General features: G+C 43.1%; 1 protein-coding gene across 1 annotated transcript in view; it reads left to right on the top strand.

Annotated features, from left to right (window-relative positions):
• The first annotated feature begins 9386 nt into the window (after positions 1–9386).
• BCAT1 (branched chain amino acid transaminase 1) overlaps positions 9387–15389 on the top strand; it is a 64151-nt gene continuing 58148 nt past the window's right edge. Inside the window, exon 1 of the mRNA XM_075114370.1 lies at positions 9387–9536. Coding sequence (XP_074970471.1) covers positions 9528–9536 — 9 coding nt within the window. The 5' untranslated portion in view covers positions 9387–9527. The remainder of the gene's footprint in view (positions 9537–15389) is intronic.

Genomic DNA, 15389 nt, shown 5'->3' with positions numbered 1-15389 from the left:
GTTCTAGTCCCTGTGCTTTCAGTGTAGCTCAAGGATATGAGCGCGAGTTCTCTGTATCCCAGAGAGCAGCCTGAGAGGCGGGTTCGCTATTCCATGGTGCACGGCAGGCTTGCAGCCCACTGTTGATTTTCACAGAGGGACTAGAACAGCAAAGTGGGGATTTTAATTGGTTGTTGAGGTGTTGTGTTGGTGCTATGTGCTAGTTAATGCCCTAAAAACTTTTGACTGAAGTTTCAGTCTCAACTGATGTTGGTTCGATCCTAAGAATTCCAAATTACCACTTCCTCTTTTAAAAGGAAAAAATCCCAGCTACATCTAGTTATATTTGTTGAACAGTGAGAGTTATAATGCTGATCTGTATGTAGCTCATGGCCAGTTACTTTCTGTGAGCAGGTGCCATGTGTTAACCAGGAATACTTTGACTCAGTTATTTCTCACCATACGGTATTGCTGTAGTTTAGAGTCTGTGTCAAAAACATTGTAAATAAAGGTATCTTGTCTCTGCAGTAGATGTCAAAGGCGAGGCTTTATTGGATTACTTTAAAAATGTTTGTTTCCTCATCAGATTTCAAGGTACAGGCTCATCTAATTGTTGCTCTTCTGGTTCACTTGATTATCAGGCTGGAGAGGGGAGTCCATGTCCCTAAACCAAATGTAGTATTTATCTCTCCCTGCAGTCTCCTCAGATGTCACTGCCAACCCTTGGACTCCTGTCTCTCTCTGGCTGCCGTGTCCTGGCTTGCTTTGGCTATTACTTCAACCTTTCACATTGCCATCACCATCTATGACATCACTAGCGTGCCATTAACAGACTATCTTAGCCAGCAGAATTTGGCCTTTTAATTCCATTTGTTCTAAGCTTCACCCCTCTAAAACAGGTCTTGGCATATTAAAGCATCTCTCAGAAGACTTGGATCTCATACTCAGTCCAACAAAGAGATTCTGCAGCTGCTGTAATCCCTCGCCAAGCCTAATTTCTGCACAATTATATGCTAAAGCAGCCTCCTCAAATATGTAACAATTTACAGAAAAATGACAGGACTGATGTAGAGTTATTTCATGTGGAATTAATTCTCTCAAACGAAGTGTTATGACTGATAATTTGGGACAGTGCTCAAGATCTATTTTTAGAAATGTGTCTTTTTACCAGTCATTAATGTCGTTTACCTGCTGAAGTAGCGCATGTCTGGAGGTGTAGTTGCTGAAAAGCATGTGTCTTCCTGTGTACTTTCTAGTAGATACCATTTTTCACTGAAGTAGTAGTACCGCTTTGCTGGGGAATGTAATGGATCTCCTACAAAAATACATAGGTTTGAGGTATCTTACTGCATATGATGCTGAAAGCTCGTAAAAGCATTGGGTTCCTGGCTGACTTGCCACACACAGGAATTTCTCCGCTGACAGGGCGTCGCTGTTTGGCGCAGGGGTATGGATCGCACTAACCTCCAGGAGCCGAGATGTTCATAACCGAGAACGGGCCTCCCGCACCGTTGAGCTGACAGCGTAGCTGACCACCGGCACGGCGTAGGTGGCCCACCACCTCTTCCTTGCCCTTTTTCCCGGTAGCTGGCTCTGAACCTGGGTTGGGAGGGCTGCCCGCGGCCACCAGGGGGAGCCACGAGGAAGAGAAACTCCCGTGGGGCGGCGCGGGGGGCCCCGGGGGTGCGGGGGATTCACCGTCTCCTTGCGAGGGCCAGCACGGAGCCGGTGCTGCCCCGCGTCCCCGGGGCAGCGGGCGGGCTAGCCCCTTATCGTTATTACCTTTATAATTTATATCCCTTTATAATAACGGGATATTATTATATCCCTTTCTTATTATTCCTTTCAAATCACCCACGCAATGAACCAACAGTCCAGGGTCCTATAGCCGGTAAGTGGTACCCGGACAATGTCTTGAAAGTTTCTCTCTGGTTTGTTGTGTACTTCTGGAGACTTTTTAATCTTGATTTAATTTCAACTGGGGAACCGCAACGTGGCTTTAAAATGCGAAGCAGATGCCAAGCTTTTTATAGACGGCTGTTCGTGCTGAAACACTGCACGTCGGCCCCTCTCTCAGCAGGTGGGATTTGAAGCAGTTGGGTTGTAAGCTGGAGATTGGGAAGATGGGCTTTCCACTGGCCACAGCCCAGCTGCCTCCTTTTCTCCATGCGCTCAAAAGCTAATGTCAGAATAACATCAGTAGCATCAGAGAAATTAAGATTTCACACTGATTTCTACAACTGAATTCTACTGCTTTGAAGTAAAAGGTGTTTTTGGCCCAGAATGTCTTACAACACCCAAAAAAATCACATTGAGTCAGTCTTTAAGGGTTGATTTAGTTTTCATATTGAAACCAAGTAGTTCGGCAGCAAGTGTTCCAGGTGCCCTGGCTGAGCAGCTTTTATCATTAACCATCTGACTTTGCATATCCAAAGAAGGGCAACAAGGCTGGTGAAGGGTCTTATGAGGAGCGGCTGGGGGAACTGGGGTTGTTTAGCCTGGAGAAGAGGAGGCTGAGGGGGACCTTATCACTCTCCACAACTACCTGAAAGGAGGTTGTAGCGAGGTGGGCGTTGGTCTCTTCTCCCAAGTAACAATTGATAGGATGAGAGGAAATGGCCTCAAGCTGTGTCAGGGGAAGTTTAGGTTGGATATTAGGAAAGATATCTTTACTGAAACAGTTGCCAGGGGTTTGAACAGGCTGCCCAGGGAAGTGGTTGAGTCACCATCCCCGGAGATATTTAAAAGACATGTCGATGTGGCACTTCGGCATATGGTTTTGTGGTGGACTTGGCAGTGCTGGGTTAATGGCTGGACTTGATCTTACGGGTCTTTTCCAACCTAAACAATTCTGATTCTATGAACGTATGTGGAGAATTATCCTCAACTGGCTTCCCTCCCCCCAAAAAAACAACAGCACAAAATATCAAGTGCTCCCCCTCTTATTTTTCTGCCAGTTTTTAAGCAGGCCTGAGTGGGGGAGAAAGAAGTGGCTTAGTAGTTATGAAATATAGGGAGTTACCTTGGGTGGGGAAAATGGGTTGGTGAGGAAGCACGATGCTTCCCTTAAAAAGGTGAAGGAGTGGGTTGATTTTGACAAGAACTCAGGATTCACGCAGCCCTGGTGCTAAAGCCTCAGCTGGAGCCAGGCAAAAGGGGGCCTCTGCTGCTGACTCAGCCCCTGAGGTGCTGCTGCCACCTGCAGCATCTCCCTCTGCCCCCACTCCCACCCCTGGTGTACCTAATTTAATTTTTAATGCCTTTTTAAGGCTTTGCTTCAGAAGTGTTATTGACACTGTGCCTTTTGCGATGCAAAGGATGCTAGCCCTGGTCCAGCAGGGCTGTGAGCAGGCAGCGCTGGGGCCAGGCAGGCACAGCGGCCCACAACCTTCTGGAAAAGGCCTGTGGGGAGGTGCCCTGCGCCACCCCCGCCCTGCCCCGCTGCCCCTGAGGAGGCTGTGAGGAGGCGAGGGAGAAGAGAGGAGGCGAGGGAAAACAGAAGTCTGGAAAAAATATTGGAAACAAACTCTGTTCTTGGTTAATTCCCAGAAAGAAATGTTTTCCTTGCTTCTCAGGGCAGAAATAAGTGACACATTCACAAAGTGCTTATTTAGGAAGAATGCGTAAAATGCTGTTTCTCTGAGTGGGTAGGAGTGAAAGGGCAGGCGCCGTCGTGTTTATTTGGTTCCAGTTACCCTCACACATGCAGGCCTTTTCCTTTCAGCATTTTTCTTAGTGTTTTCCCGGATGTCAGGTGTTCTGTGGCCGCTTTCCCCTTTATCTTCTCTCAGGACTCTTGTTTTTTAATGTTTCTTTCTGAGAGAATAATTATGCAGTCTACTTCTTTGTGAGGATGCCAGCTTAGATGTTTCCTGCCCTTTAGCATCTACAACAATTACTTCCTACTCCCATGCTTTTTATCTGGGTTTTTTAAACCCAGATCACTCTATTAATCCATTTTATAGCAGAGCCCGCACACAGTGGAGCTGACATGTCCAAGGAGGTGGGAAAACTGCATGAGGATGGAAATGAGCACCAGGAGAAGGTGCTGCCACAAAAGATCTTGCTTCTCTGGAAACAACATCCACCAAAACCTTGCACCTCATTTGAGCCCTTCTCTGAGGTGACATATGACTGTGACGACGAGAGAGCCCACCATGCCTTTATCTTTCTGTTCCTACAAAGAATTCTGTTTCTTCTCCTTTTCCAAAATGAAGACTAGTAATTGCAACAATCACTTTCTGTGTATAAGCCTTATTATAAGCTTCTCCTGTCATTCCGTTGTAGCCCAAAATTACAAGACTCTAAATGACCTGTCCTCCACTGAAATAAAAATAATTAAAAACAAAAATTTACCCTAATATTTTGTGCATATACAAACACATTTATACATATAATATTTACATAATACATTCTTCTCTTTTTTAATGCTAGGAAATTTCTACACCAATCTGATTCTCATCCAAAGGTTTCTCTTTCCCTCACTTACTTCAGGACTGTAAAAACTTTCCACAGCTGTATTCCCAGTTCTGTAAGGCAGCTATATGGAAATCATGTCATGCGGTTACCTTCTTAACTGTTCTGAAGAGTTTTAGTTTTGGGACTGGAATCAGTCATAGGTTTTCCCTGAAGAATATTTTAGATGAAAGTTGATGTTTTCATGTTTTAAATATTTGTGCCAATGCACTTTCATGCAGTTGCAGAAACTAAGCATGACTGAGTTTTAGTACAAAAGCTAAGTAGAAGCAAAGTATTTCAGAAAGGTCAAAACATAACATTCTGATATTTTTCAGAAAGATACATTTTTATTTTGGGGGTTTTAGTTTGTTTGGTTTTTTTAATAGCTTTGGAACACATTTCAAAAGGGCTTATATTACAAAAAGCTTGGAAAATTTTAAAATATCAAAATCAAACTGAAACACAAATTTTGTCAAAATGATACCTTCTGATTGAATTGAAATTGCTTTCCTCACATTTTACTGCAGGAAGTTTTCACTCCTTTTCAGAAGGAAAAAAATCGGAGTCACAGATTTCTCTTAAATGGAAAACCTGTTTTCTACCCACCTTCACCTCATCCTCTTTCTGCAGACTGGGGTTGTAAGAGGAAACTTTACAAAGCGTATCAAGCTATAGGCTTCTGCCCTCCATTCCTTGTAGAATTATGGAATTATACAAGGTGGCTCTTTCAAAATTCCTGATTTGGCTTTATATCATAGAGTCTTTTCATTTTCTCAGTGGTAGTTCCTCATATTTCTGTGGCTAAAATGTGACTGTATTCAGTTCCGGTTTGGATAATGTGCACGATTGAAACCCCGTTGGTCTTCTGCAACAATTCCACTCATGAGCCCACAGCAAGAAAGAAGGAACGCTGTGCTCTTCTGCACGGCTTCTGTGCAGACCAGCAAAAGGAATGGAACATCCTAATTACAGTTTTTTGCAGCCACTCTGCAAACATAATCTGCCCTCAGAGCCCCAGGTGTCAAAGCCTCTACTCAGAATCTCTAGAACTTGTGAAAACACTTTGGACTCAAAGCATATAAATTACCTAATTCTCTCACATCTGTGAAAAACTTACTCATTAAAACTTCTAAAGTTTAACAGTGCTGTCAAGCGTTCACAGAATGCTTTGCATTAATGGAAAATGTAGCATAGAAATGAACAATGGCCTGTTTTATGAAAATTAAATATTCAGAATGTAGAAAATTCATGCTGCTGTTCATGGATCAATACAGCTGACTGAATCAGTAGTGGTAAAGGTAAAGCCAATGTCCTCTGCACTGTAACTTCTGGAGTGTAACTTGATTGAGGCAATGCAAGCCAACACTGCAAAAATATGTCTGTATGGCACATTTACTAATGGCAATTTCAGTCTTTGAGGGGTTGCAGCAAGATCCAAGTTTTGAGGTAAACTCTGTAGCTTATCTGAGTTTTGCCCTCCTTTTTCTGATTTTTATTTGCAAGTTCAGGGCCAGCTTGACTGTCAATAAAGACATTTCTTTTTAATATATACCCTAGATAACTTGGTGTTTTGGCTTTGCACAAATCCTCTGCAGTTCAGATAACATTTCTGCTTTCCCTTTACTTTCCTTCTCCTGTTTCTTAATTATGCCCAGGCCATGGATTCTGCTCTGTACCTCAGTAGTTGGCAGTAGTTTGAGGATAACTTGAAATGTGTCTCTATGGGGGAGAATGACACAGAGAACTTAGAAGGAAAAAGGGCTCGCAGCATAATACTGTTCCAACTGGCAAACTGAGGTACGGAAACAGTACAACTGCATTCATGGAATCATAGAGTCATTAAGGCTGGAAAAGACCTCTAGGATCATCAAGTCCAACTGCCAACCCAACACCACCATGCCTCCTAAGCCATGCCCTGAAGTGCACTGTTTACATGTTTTTTGAACACCTCCAGGGATGGTGACCCCACCACCTCTCTGGGGAGCCTGTTCCAAAGCTTGACCACTCTTTCAGTAAAGAAATTTTTCCTAATATCCAATCTAAACCTCCCCTGATGCAGACTGGGGCCATTTCCTCTCATCCTAAATTTAAACAGCCTTTTTCTAGAGGGTTTTATGATGCTGAAGTAAGTCTGGAGAAACCGTAGAACCTGTAATAAGGAATGCAAAAAGATGTATATTTGCAAAACACCACATGGAGGGGCAGACTCAGCATGACTTTTCTGAAAGGAAATCCTCACCTGCCTATCTAGAAACTACTTTGAAGGATTCAATGAACATGCAGACAGTAGACATACAATTGATACCATCTGCTTGGATTTCCAAAGGACTTGACAAGGTCCCTTACCAAAGGCTTTTAGGAAATAAGGTCCCATAGGAAAAGTGCTTTTATGGTTGCTCTTGCTGCTAACCTGCTAATTGGTTAAAAGATAAGACACAGAAGAGAGGGAGAGTCTGTGCAGTTGAGAAAATGGTAGGGAAATGGAGGCAAACAGAGATAGGACTAAGTTTGCTGATGAGATTAAAACCTTCAGGGTAACAATGTTAAACAATTCAGCCACACTAGAGCTATCAAACTAGAGTTGCAGGAGGACCTCATGAAAATGAGTGCACAGTTGTTAAAACACCATATAATAATGTCTGCAAGCATAAAATCATGCACATGGCAAAAAAAATTGCTAAATTTATGTCAACAGTCATGGGTTATGAATGATGTATTACCTTTCAGGAGAAAAATCTTGGAATTAGATGGTTTGTAAAAATATCCGTTCAGTTTAGTGCGCAGGAGCAGTCAAATTAGGAAAAAACACAAGGCATTATTAGGAAAAGAAATGGAGGAAAAAAGGCAAATTAAAAGTAAGTATGGTGACCTGCATTTTGAGAGTTTTGTGTAGTTCATGTGGCCGTCCTAAATCAAGGATAATCGAGGGTATGGAACAGTTTTGATGTAAAGACTAGGACTCTTCATCTGGAAAAAGGAGATAGCTGACAGAGGATTCAACAGTAGTCTGTAAAATCACAAATTACATAAAAGGGATTAATAGTTTGATCTTCATTTGTGTTTAGTCTCACAATATCAGGAGAAGGGAGCATGCTGTGAAATTTTCAAGTGGCAAGTTCAAATAGAACAGAACAATGTTGTGGAACTCATTAGCACCTTAGAGATGCCAAATTTTACATGGGTTCAAGGAACAATTAAATAAATAGAGCAAAAATCCACAAAGAACTATTAAGCCTAAAGAATCTGTCTTTCAGGAGAAACCCTTGAGGCAAAAAGAGCATATCAGGAAAGTGCCCCAACATGCCTATTCTGAACTCTTCTGTGGTCATCGCTATTGTCAAATGTTCCAGAGAGCATATTGAATTAAACGGACCTCTGACCTGACCCAGCAAGGTTGTTCCTACGTTGTGGCTGTAATCTGAAGATAATTCATCTTGAATGGATTGAATTGCTCTCACGAGCACCGAGTAGTAGCTCACTGATGGTGAATTCTGTCTGTCCAATGCTGCTTTGCTGCCTTCTCTGCTTCCTGCTTTTTTCTCCATCTTTCTTCTCTCCTAAATAGCCACTAAAACATCACTGTTCAAATGAACTTTCCTTTTGGGTAGCACCGTTTACCTGCGTTCCTTTGGAATCCAAATTTTTGTAATTCCATTAAACAGCTCTTTCTTACCTGGCTGAAGAGTGGCAGGAACAGGGATCTACCTTGTTTATGTAACCAACGTCTGGCGCTACACAGGAGAGAATAATTCACATACATCATGCAAAGCAGAACCTGACACTTTTGACAGCAGCATTGAGATGAAACAACTTTCCACAACTACTCTTAAGCAGATCAGAAGGAGAAAACATTTATGGAAACAGTAGCAAGGGAAGAAAAGACTTAACCGTAAAACCAGTAAAGACGAAAGTAAGCACACTGTGAACACTACATTGTGGTTATACTGGGATTTTCTCTTTAAAAGTGACGGTTTTGTTGTACTACTGCCGTGCAGTTTCGCTGGCAGCAGTGCTGGTAGTAAGACAGTTGACTGGTGTTTATTATCTTGTCTTCAGGTGCTGGTCACCTGCCTGCCAGGCACCTATGGACAGAAAGCAGAGACACAGCAGCACCCGCCAGCCAGCTGTAAGGTGGCCAGCTGAGGTATGAAGAGCTGTGAAGGCGTAGCTACATGGACTTCAGCACGATGAGGCACTGGCTAGCAGGGGGAGGACCCAGAGCCCCACCGTGAAGCATCTGGCAACCCCAGCTGGCTCCATCTAAAATGGATTGTGTGGGCCCCTCCTGTGCTCGCTGCCAGTGCTGGAGGACTTAGCATGAGTCGTGCGTGCAGTGGTGGGAGGCGGAAGGCCTGGGAAAAGCCTGCCTTGCAGCAAGAGAGCTGAAGGGCTTGCTAGCGATGGGAGGGATAAACTGCAAGGTGTTTGGTGTGTCAGACAACTTGGACGCAAGGAGGAGGAAATGACTCAGAGACTGAAAATGGTTTCTTAAGGGTTTTTAAGGGAGAGGGCTAAGAAGAACGTGCTGTCCTCAGTATAAATTACACTAAAAGCATTTAATTGTCTCTGTCTGGTAGGCGCAGCTCATGATATGGGGCCGTTTGAGGGACGAGCCATGGGCCACGACTGACCCTGCAAGCCGACCCGCCCCTGCGGATAGGTGCGGGCGGTGGGTCAGACCCCGCCGTCCTCCCCCCCGGCTGGGGCAGCCGCTGCTTCTCCCGGGCGGGAGGAGGGAGGTGTGCGGGCCGGCCGGCCGGGAGGAGCCAGGCGGGGCGGCCCCGCAGCCCCTCGCCGCTCTCCCCAGCGGCGGCCGGCGGGCGCGCCGCCCTCGCCCGCTGATGCAATCGGAGCCCGCAAGCGGCAGCAGCGGAGGCAGCAGCAGCCCCGGCAGCGGCAGCAGCAGCAGCCCCGGCGGCACCCGCAGGCGGACCGGCCGGCCCTGAGCCCGCGCAGCCGCCGCCACACCGGCACCCGCACCCGGGGGCTCGGCGACCGGCGGGGCTCCGGCAGCAGCGCTCCCCGAAACGAGCGGCGGCCCGCCGAGAGCCCGCTCCGCCGCGGCGAGGAGACACCCGCCGTTCGCCAGCATGATGAAGGTAAGCGGAGCCGGTTTCCTGCCAAAATCCCCGCGTCCATCCTTCGGGGAATGCGGAGTAGCAGAGGGATTTTGCGTTGGCGAACAAGGAAAGCGGTAGTTTACTGATTTGTATTTACAGATTTTAATCCTCTGATTTGTTATTTGCGCTTTGCGGAGGAGATTTCTGTCCCCGAGAGATTTATTGTTTGAGATTCAGAAGCAGGATGTGTGTGATTCTACCTCTTCCCATGTTCCTTCGTTGCAGACAGCATGTGTGGAACAGAAATAATGAGTCGTGAGGGAGAAGGTGGGGGGAGGGAAGGTGTATAATTTCCTCAGGGGGTGGGGGTGGGGGCCGGGATTTTTACTGTTTATTTGTAACATGGGACTCTTAATGATTAAAAAGAAAGAAAAAAACTTTAAAGGGTATGGTCTCCTGGCAGGCATCGTGCCTTTTTATGCCTATGAGTTTATTATAGGTCTTATGCCTGCCATTGTACTAAAATAGACTATGACTATGGGTAAAACCCAGTAACATGTATTTAGAGGTTTTGAGTAATTTCAGAAATAACTTTAAATAACTGAAGAGGAGTTGTTGGTAGTGACCACTAATGTGAGAGAGATGAGCATCTGTGGGAACCATCCTTTTATAAAAGTCATGCTTATGTTCTTCTGCTTAGTGAGGCTGATCTGGGGATTAAAAAGAAGCCTTTGCTGTTGAGACAAAGGGTGTGGAGACAGCATGGGTGCTTTTCAGTTAGATTGAGGGAACTTCACAGCAACTTTATACCTTGTAGGACAGCTGCACTAAGAATAATTCTTGGGTTTTGAAGAAGGTCTGTACTGGACTGACTGAACTTCACAGCCACAGGCTGATGCCAGAGTTAACAGCTGAGGGAAAACACGACTGAATTATTTCCTCTCCTTGGGTAACTCTAACAGATGGAATATGGGTACAACGGGTATGTGACTGGTGGGTGTCTCCCCAGCTCCTCTGCGCCACTGATGACAAGTGTTACACTCATTCCATTCTAGGTCTCATCAACGTTGCTCTCTCCTGGGTGGGTCTAGCAGTGGTGCAAGTGCCACTGATGATTGCTCTCCACAGCTACCTGAAAGGAGATTGTAGCGAAGTGGGAGTTGGTCTCTTCTCCCAAGTTACTAGTGACAGAATGGGACGAAAAAGCTTCAAGCTGTGTCAGGGGAGGTTTAGACTAGATATTAGGAAAAATTTCTTCACTGAAAGAGTGGTCAAGCATTGGAACAGGCTTCCCAGAGAGGTAGTGGGGTCACCATCCCTGGAGGTGTTCAAAAAATGTGTAGAAGTGGCACTTCAGGGCATGGCTTACGAGACATGGTGGTGTTGGGTTGGCAGTTGGACTTGATGATCCTAGAGGTCTTTTCCAACCTTAATGATTCTATGATGGCAGGGCTAAAATGGGTGAGTTCTCTGGAGTAGCCTCAGAAGGCTCTGATTAGTTCTGTTTGCACTTTCTGCAGCTGGGGAGTGGCAGACCAGCCGCGGCAGAAAACAGATCTGAAACTGCTCAGGGGAAATACCCAAGCAGCTGCCTCCAGCCAGAATGCTTAGGGACAGAATGCAAGCGTGCCAAGGAGCAAGGCTGACCATCATATTTCATCACCTTTGATGTACCCATTGTGTGTCTATGCATGACCCCAGTCTCCAGGGTGTCATCCATCACCTGGCAGTGATGCTCTGGCATGCCCATGCAAAAAAAGCAAGTAGCAGGCAAGCCACAGAGCTACCTGCCTGTTTGCTCAAAGCAGCACTGACATGTCATTGCGTTCTTCAGTGATACTCAGGCACAAATCAAAGTAGTATGTGATCCTAATTTGTTATTCATAGTCACTGACATGCTTTCAAGGTGATACCTCCAATTCTTACATAGGATGAAGTGGATGGGTGGTCCCATTTACCTTGGAAATAATTTCGTTACTTTATGACTTTACACGTTAAAGGGACAAGTAATATCACCTCATAAAATAGAGCACCTGTTGTAGAAGAGCAGTTCAGCAAATATTGCCTTATGCTATTGCAGATGAAAATCCAGTGTCATGCTTATGGAAAGGCCTAATCTCACACTTTGGAGTGTATATCAAATGATCCAAAAGAGTTAACATGAACTAAATAATTGAAACTATCTTTGAAATTATCAGGAATTTTTACCCATCTGTCTTTTTTGCATCTTGGCCCATAGTTTATTACCATTTTTACAAAGTAATGTCATAATACCCTTCCAACAGTTACTCATTTACTTTCTTCCCTTGAGGTCTGCAGTTTGTTCCAAGTGTTATTTTAGAGTATACCTGATGCATTAATGAAGTGCAGCATATGACTTCTAAGTAGGTACACAACTATTGTTAATTCAGTTTGCCTAGTAGAGCATTTCACACAATATTTGACAAAAACACTCTTAGTAAGCACAGAAAATATATCGTTTTTCTTGGTATTTGTATAGGGTTTAACTTCAGAAGGTTCTGATTGTATTATTTTTCACCAGCACTCAGAGAGATCAGTGCCACACAAATCAGGTCCACTTGTTTCATTTTCTTTAGACTATTGTCTTAGGGGTCATGACTTCTATATTAAATGCTTGAATTTGCATTACCCTTACTGAGCAGGAACTTCTTTTAAACTTTGACACTGAAAGGCAGAGCGTACTGAGTTTATTTAGTCTGGAGAGGAGGAGGCTTTGGGGTGATAATAACAGCCTTCCAAAATCTAGAGGAAAATCAAGGAGATGAGGCCAGGCTCAGCAATGGTGTATGGTAGGAGAACAAGAGACAATGGCATAAATTGAAATGAAAAAGGTTCAGACTGGATATAAGGAAAAAATTCTCCCCACTAGGACAGTCAGGCAGTGGAATGGGTTGCCAAGAGAGGCTGTGCAATCTCCATCCTTGGGAGCGCTCAAGACCCAACTGGATAAAGCCTTGAGAAATCTGGTCTGAGCTCAGAGCTGACCCTACTTTGAGCAGGAGGTTGGACTAGAGACCTCATGAGGCCCCTCCCAGCCTGGATTTTCTTATGGTCCTGGAAAAAAGCTTATGAACTAAGATTTTTTTTTTCCTTCATCCACTCTTCATCTTTGACATAGTACTGTGGATCAGCACGTGTTTGTCCAAAACTCTGCTTGCTAGGCTTTCAACAGTACAAAGAACTCTGTGCAAAGATCTTTAAAGTCAACAGTACAGGCAGGTTTCTTCACAGAAGGTAATTTCTTTAACATGTCAGTATAGTAGTAAGATTTTGTTCTTCTCTATTATCTTGAGGAATTCCAAGTGCTTAACAGACAAAGTTTAAGAGTAATGTCAGTGCAAGTCTCTTCACAAGATTGCTCCTTTATTTGGACCCTTTGAAGTTATTTTGTGGGGGATTTTTGGTTTTCTTTTTGTTTCCCCACCCCAGGATCCTTGTTGCTTGAATTACCTCATTAGGATCCATGGTAAGGTTTATCAATACTCCATTCCTGTGGCTACTGCTGAGCCAGGAAAGAGGACTGTGCCTCCTTCTTACAGTCTCAGCACCTTCCCTTTAAGTACTGTACTTGCTTTCTGCATTGGAGAGCCAAGCTAGTACTTTTTCTCATAATCAGAATACACCCTGGTTTTGCTAGACTTTCTTTTTTTTTTCTTTCCATGTATTTTAGGAATAATTCTTTAAACAAGGATCATTGTACCAGTAGGCACTTGCTATAGGAAGGGAAGAGGTATGCCAAAACTCGTAGGGAAGTTAGTAATATCAAGGGAAAGTTAAGGGGATATCTCAGGCATTCAAACATCTTTTTTTTAAGGTTGGGTTTTTCATAATACTGCTGGCTTTTTAAAAAATAACAGCTTCTTGATGGTTTTGAAATGAATTCACAAGGTCGTCTTTTTACTTCTTTTCAGTGCAGCTGACAGCAAGGAATGTTCAATGCACTGTTAGAATTCTTACAGCTTTTGAAAAGGTTCTGTCTAGTAGTTTTCACTTCTGTAATATATGATGGTAAATTTTCTAAATTGTGTGATTTTTCCTTTGGTATGTAGAAAAGAGAATACTGGCAAAACTATATGGAGCATTGAAAAAAAAAGGAGGCCTCTTCATTTTTTGGAATGTCAACTTCAAATCTGTATCTTAAATATAATACATAAATATACCATACAAAGTTGCATATTCTACTCTTACAACAAAATTATTAATTCACAAGGTTTTATACAATTGCATATCATCAGGCAATTCAGTAAAAAAATCACAAAGTCCACTCAAAATTAGCAGCAATAATATAATTTCTGTTGATGCATGAAGTATCTCACCCTCCAGTAAAATAAAGAAAATTATAAATCAAAGCAATATGGGGAAGAAAACTTTATAGCAAAAGTATCCTTGACATATTTAGCAGGCTAGTTGATAAGTAAGTTTCTTACCAGATGCATGACACAGGTTTTATTTCCCTGATTTTAAGGTTTGAGGAAAAAAGTGGAAAGGTTATGCTTTTGATCCTGGATGAATAAAAGCATAAGTAATTTTTAATAGGACCTATAGTTTTAAAACATTCAGAAGTAGCATCATAATTTCTGAGAACAGAACACCAAGATTTATTATGGTCATCAAATTATCAAGGTCACAATCAGTGCTAGTGTTAAGAGTCAAAACTGTAAGTCCTTCTGAATCCTGTCCTACACTGTGTCAGTGCCCACTTACAAACTTGAGAAAAGCCCCTTCCTAATCAGTAGAAAGTATTGCCTGAAATATAGGGGGTGAAAGCTATAAAAATTAACAGTTGTGTGCTAGTATAAGGGTGTAATGTGAGCCAAGTTTATTCCTTACATGACATGAAGCTGTAGTTGTAGCATAGGGTATTATAGCATACATACAGTGCTACACAGCCACAATTTTTGCCACAGCTGTACAACTGCATATATACATGCATGCAAGCGGAAAAAAACCCAACACATATTGTATTCACACGCTCGTGTATTTGAGGAATTTATCCATTTTGAGTATATAATCTGTTATTTAAGCAGGTATGGTCATTAGATATGCTCTAACCCATTTATATGTGGATGGGAACTAAATGGCAAACTCTGCCTTAAACTGGATTAACTGTCTTTAGAAATAGAAGTGCAGTTTGGGAGACAAATGAAACAAAGTTTCCCATGCCAGGAAGTGTTTCGTTTCTGTAACCAAAAAGCAAGTGCATTGGGTTGTTTGGCTGTATTTGGTTCAGTTTAGGTTTTCTTCTTTCTACGTATTCTAACAGAGCTGTGCTTTATTCTAAATCTGATCCTGTGCTGTGGCCCAGTCTGTGGCCCAGGCTTCATCCTCAGTATTACACAGTGCTTCATAGAATACAGAGATGAGTCCTGTTGTCTATGCTTTTTTTCATGTTGACAAGGGTCTGTACCGTTAGAATTGCTTCATTTTTTAAACATTGTCCTTTGCCTTTCAACATCTTTTCAGAGGTGATTTTTGGCATTTACAGGTAGATTCTCTTCTTAACATCTGGAGATGGAAGTTCAGTAACATCAGCATCCCTTTCTGGTTTTTCACTAAGCTGAAAATGCTGCATTTACAATTGTTTCCTTTTGGATCCTCTTTTAAGTGCTTTTGCTGTAGCCAGAAATGTTTTCATCATGTCAGTTAGGCAAAATATTCATTGCAACATACTTATAAAATTAACGTTCTGTCCTGCCATTTCCAGATGAATTGGATTTCAACTGTGGACAAATCAGATCCAATTCTAAACTGTTTTAAGATGCCTAAGAGTAGCTTCATAAATTCAGAAATTACAGAGACATTCTAGACAAGAGCATTGATACTCATCTGGGTTGAAGCTGGGCAAAACCCTTGGTTCGTGGGGGTGTTATA

Source organism: Phalacrocorax aristotelis, chromosome 1 (assembly GCF_949628215.1).
Source record: "Phalacrocorax aristotelis chromosome 1, bGulAri2.1, whole genome shotgun sequence".
NCBI classification, from domain to species: domain Eukaryota; kingdom Metazoa; phylum Chordata; class Aves; order Suliformes; family Phalacrocoracidae; genus Phalacrocorax; species Phalacrocorax aristotelis.
This window is presented reverse-complemented; position numbering and strand designations above follow the sequence as displayed.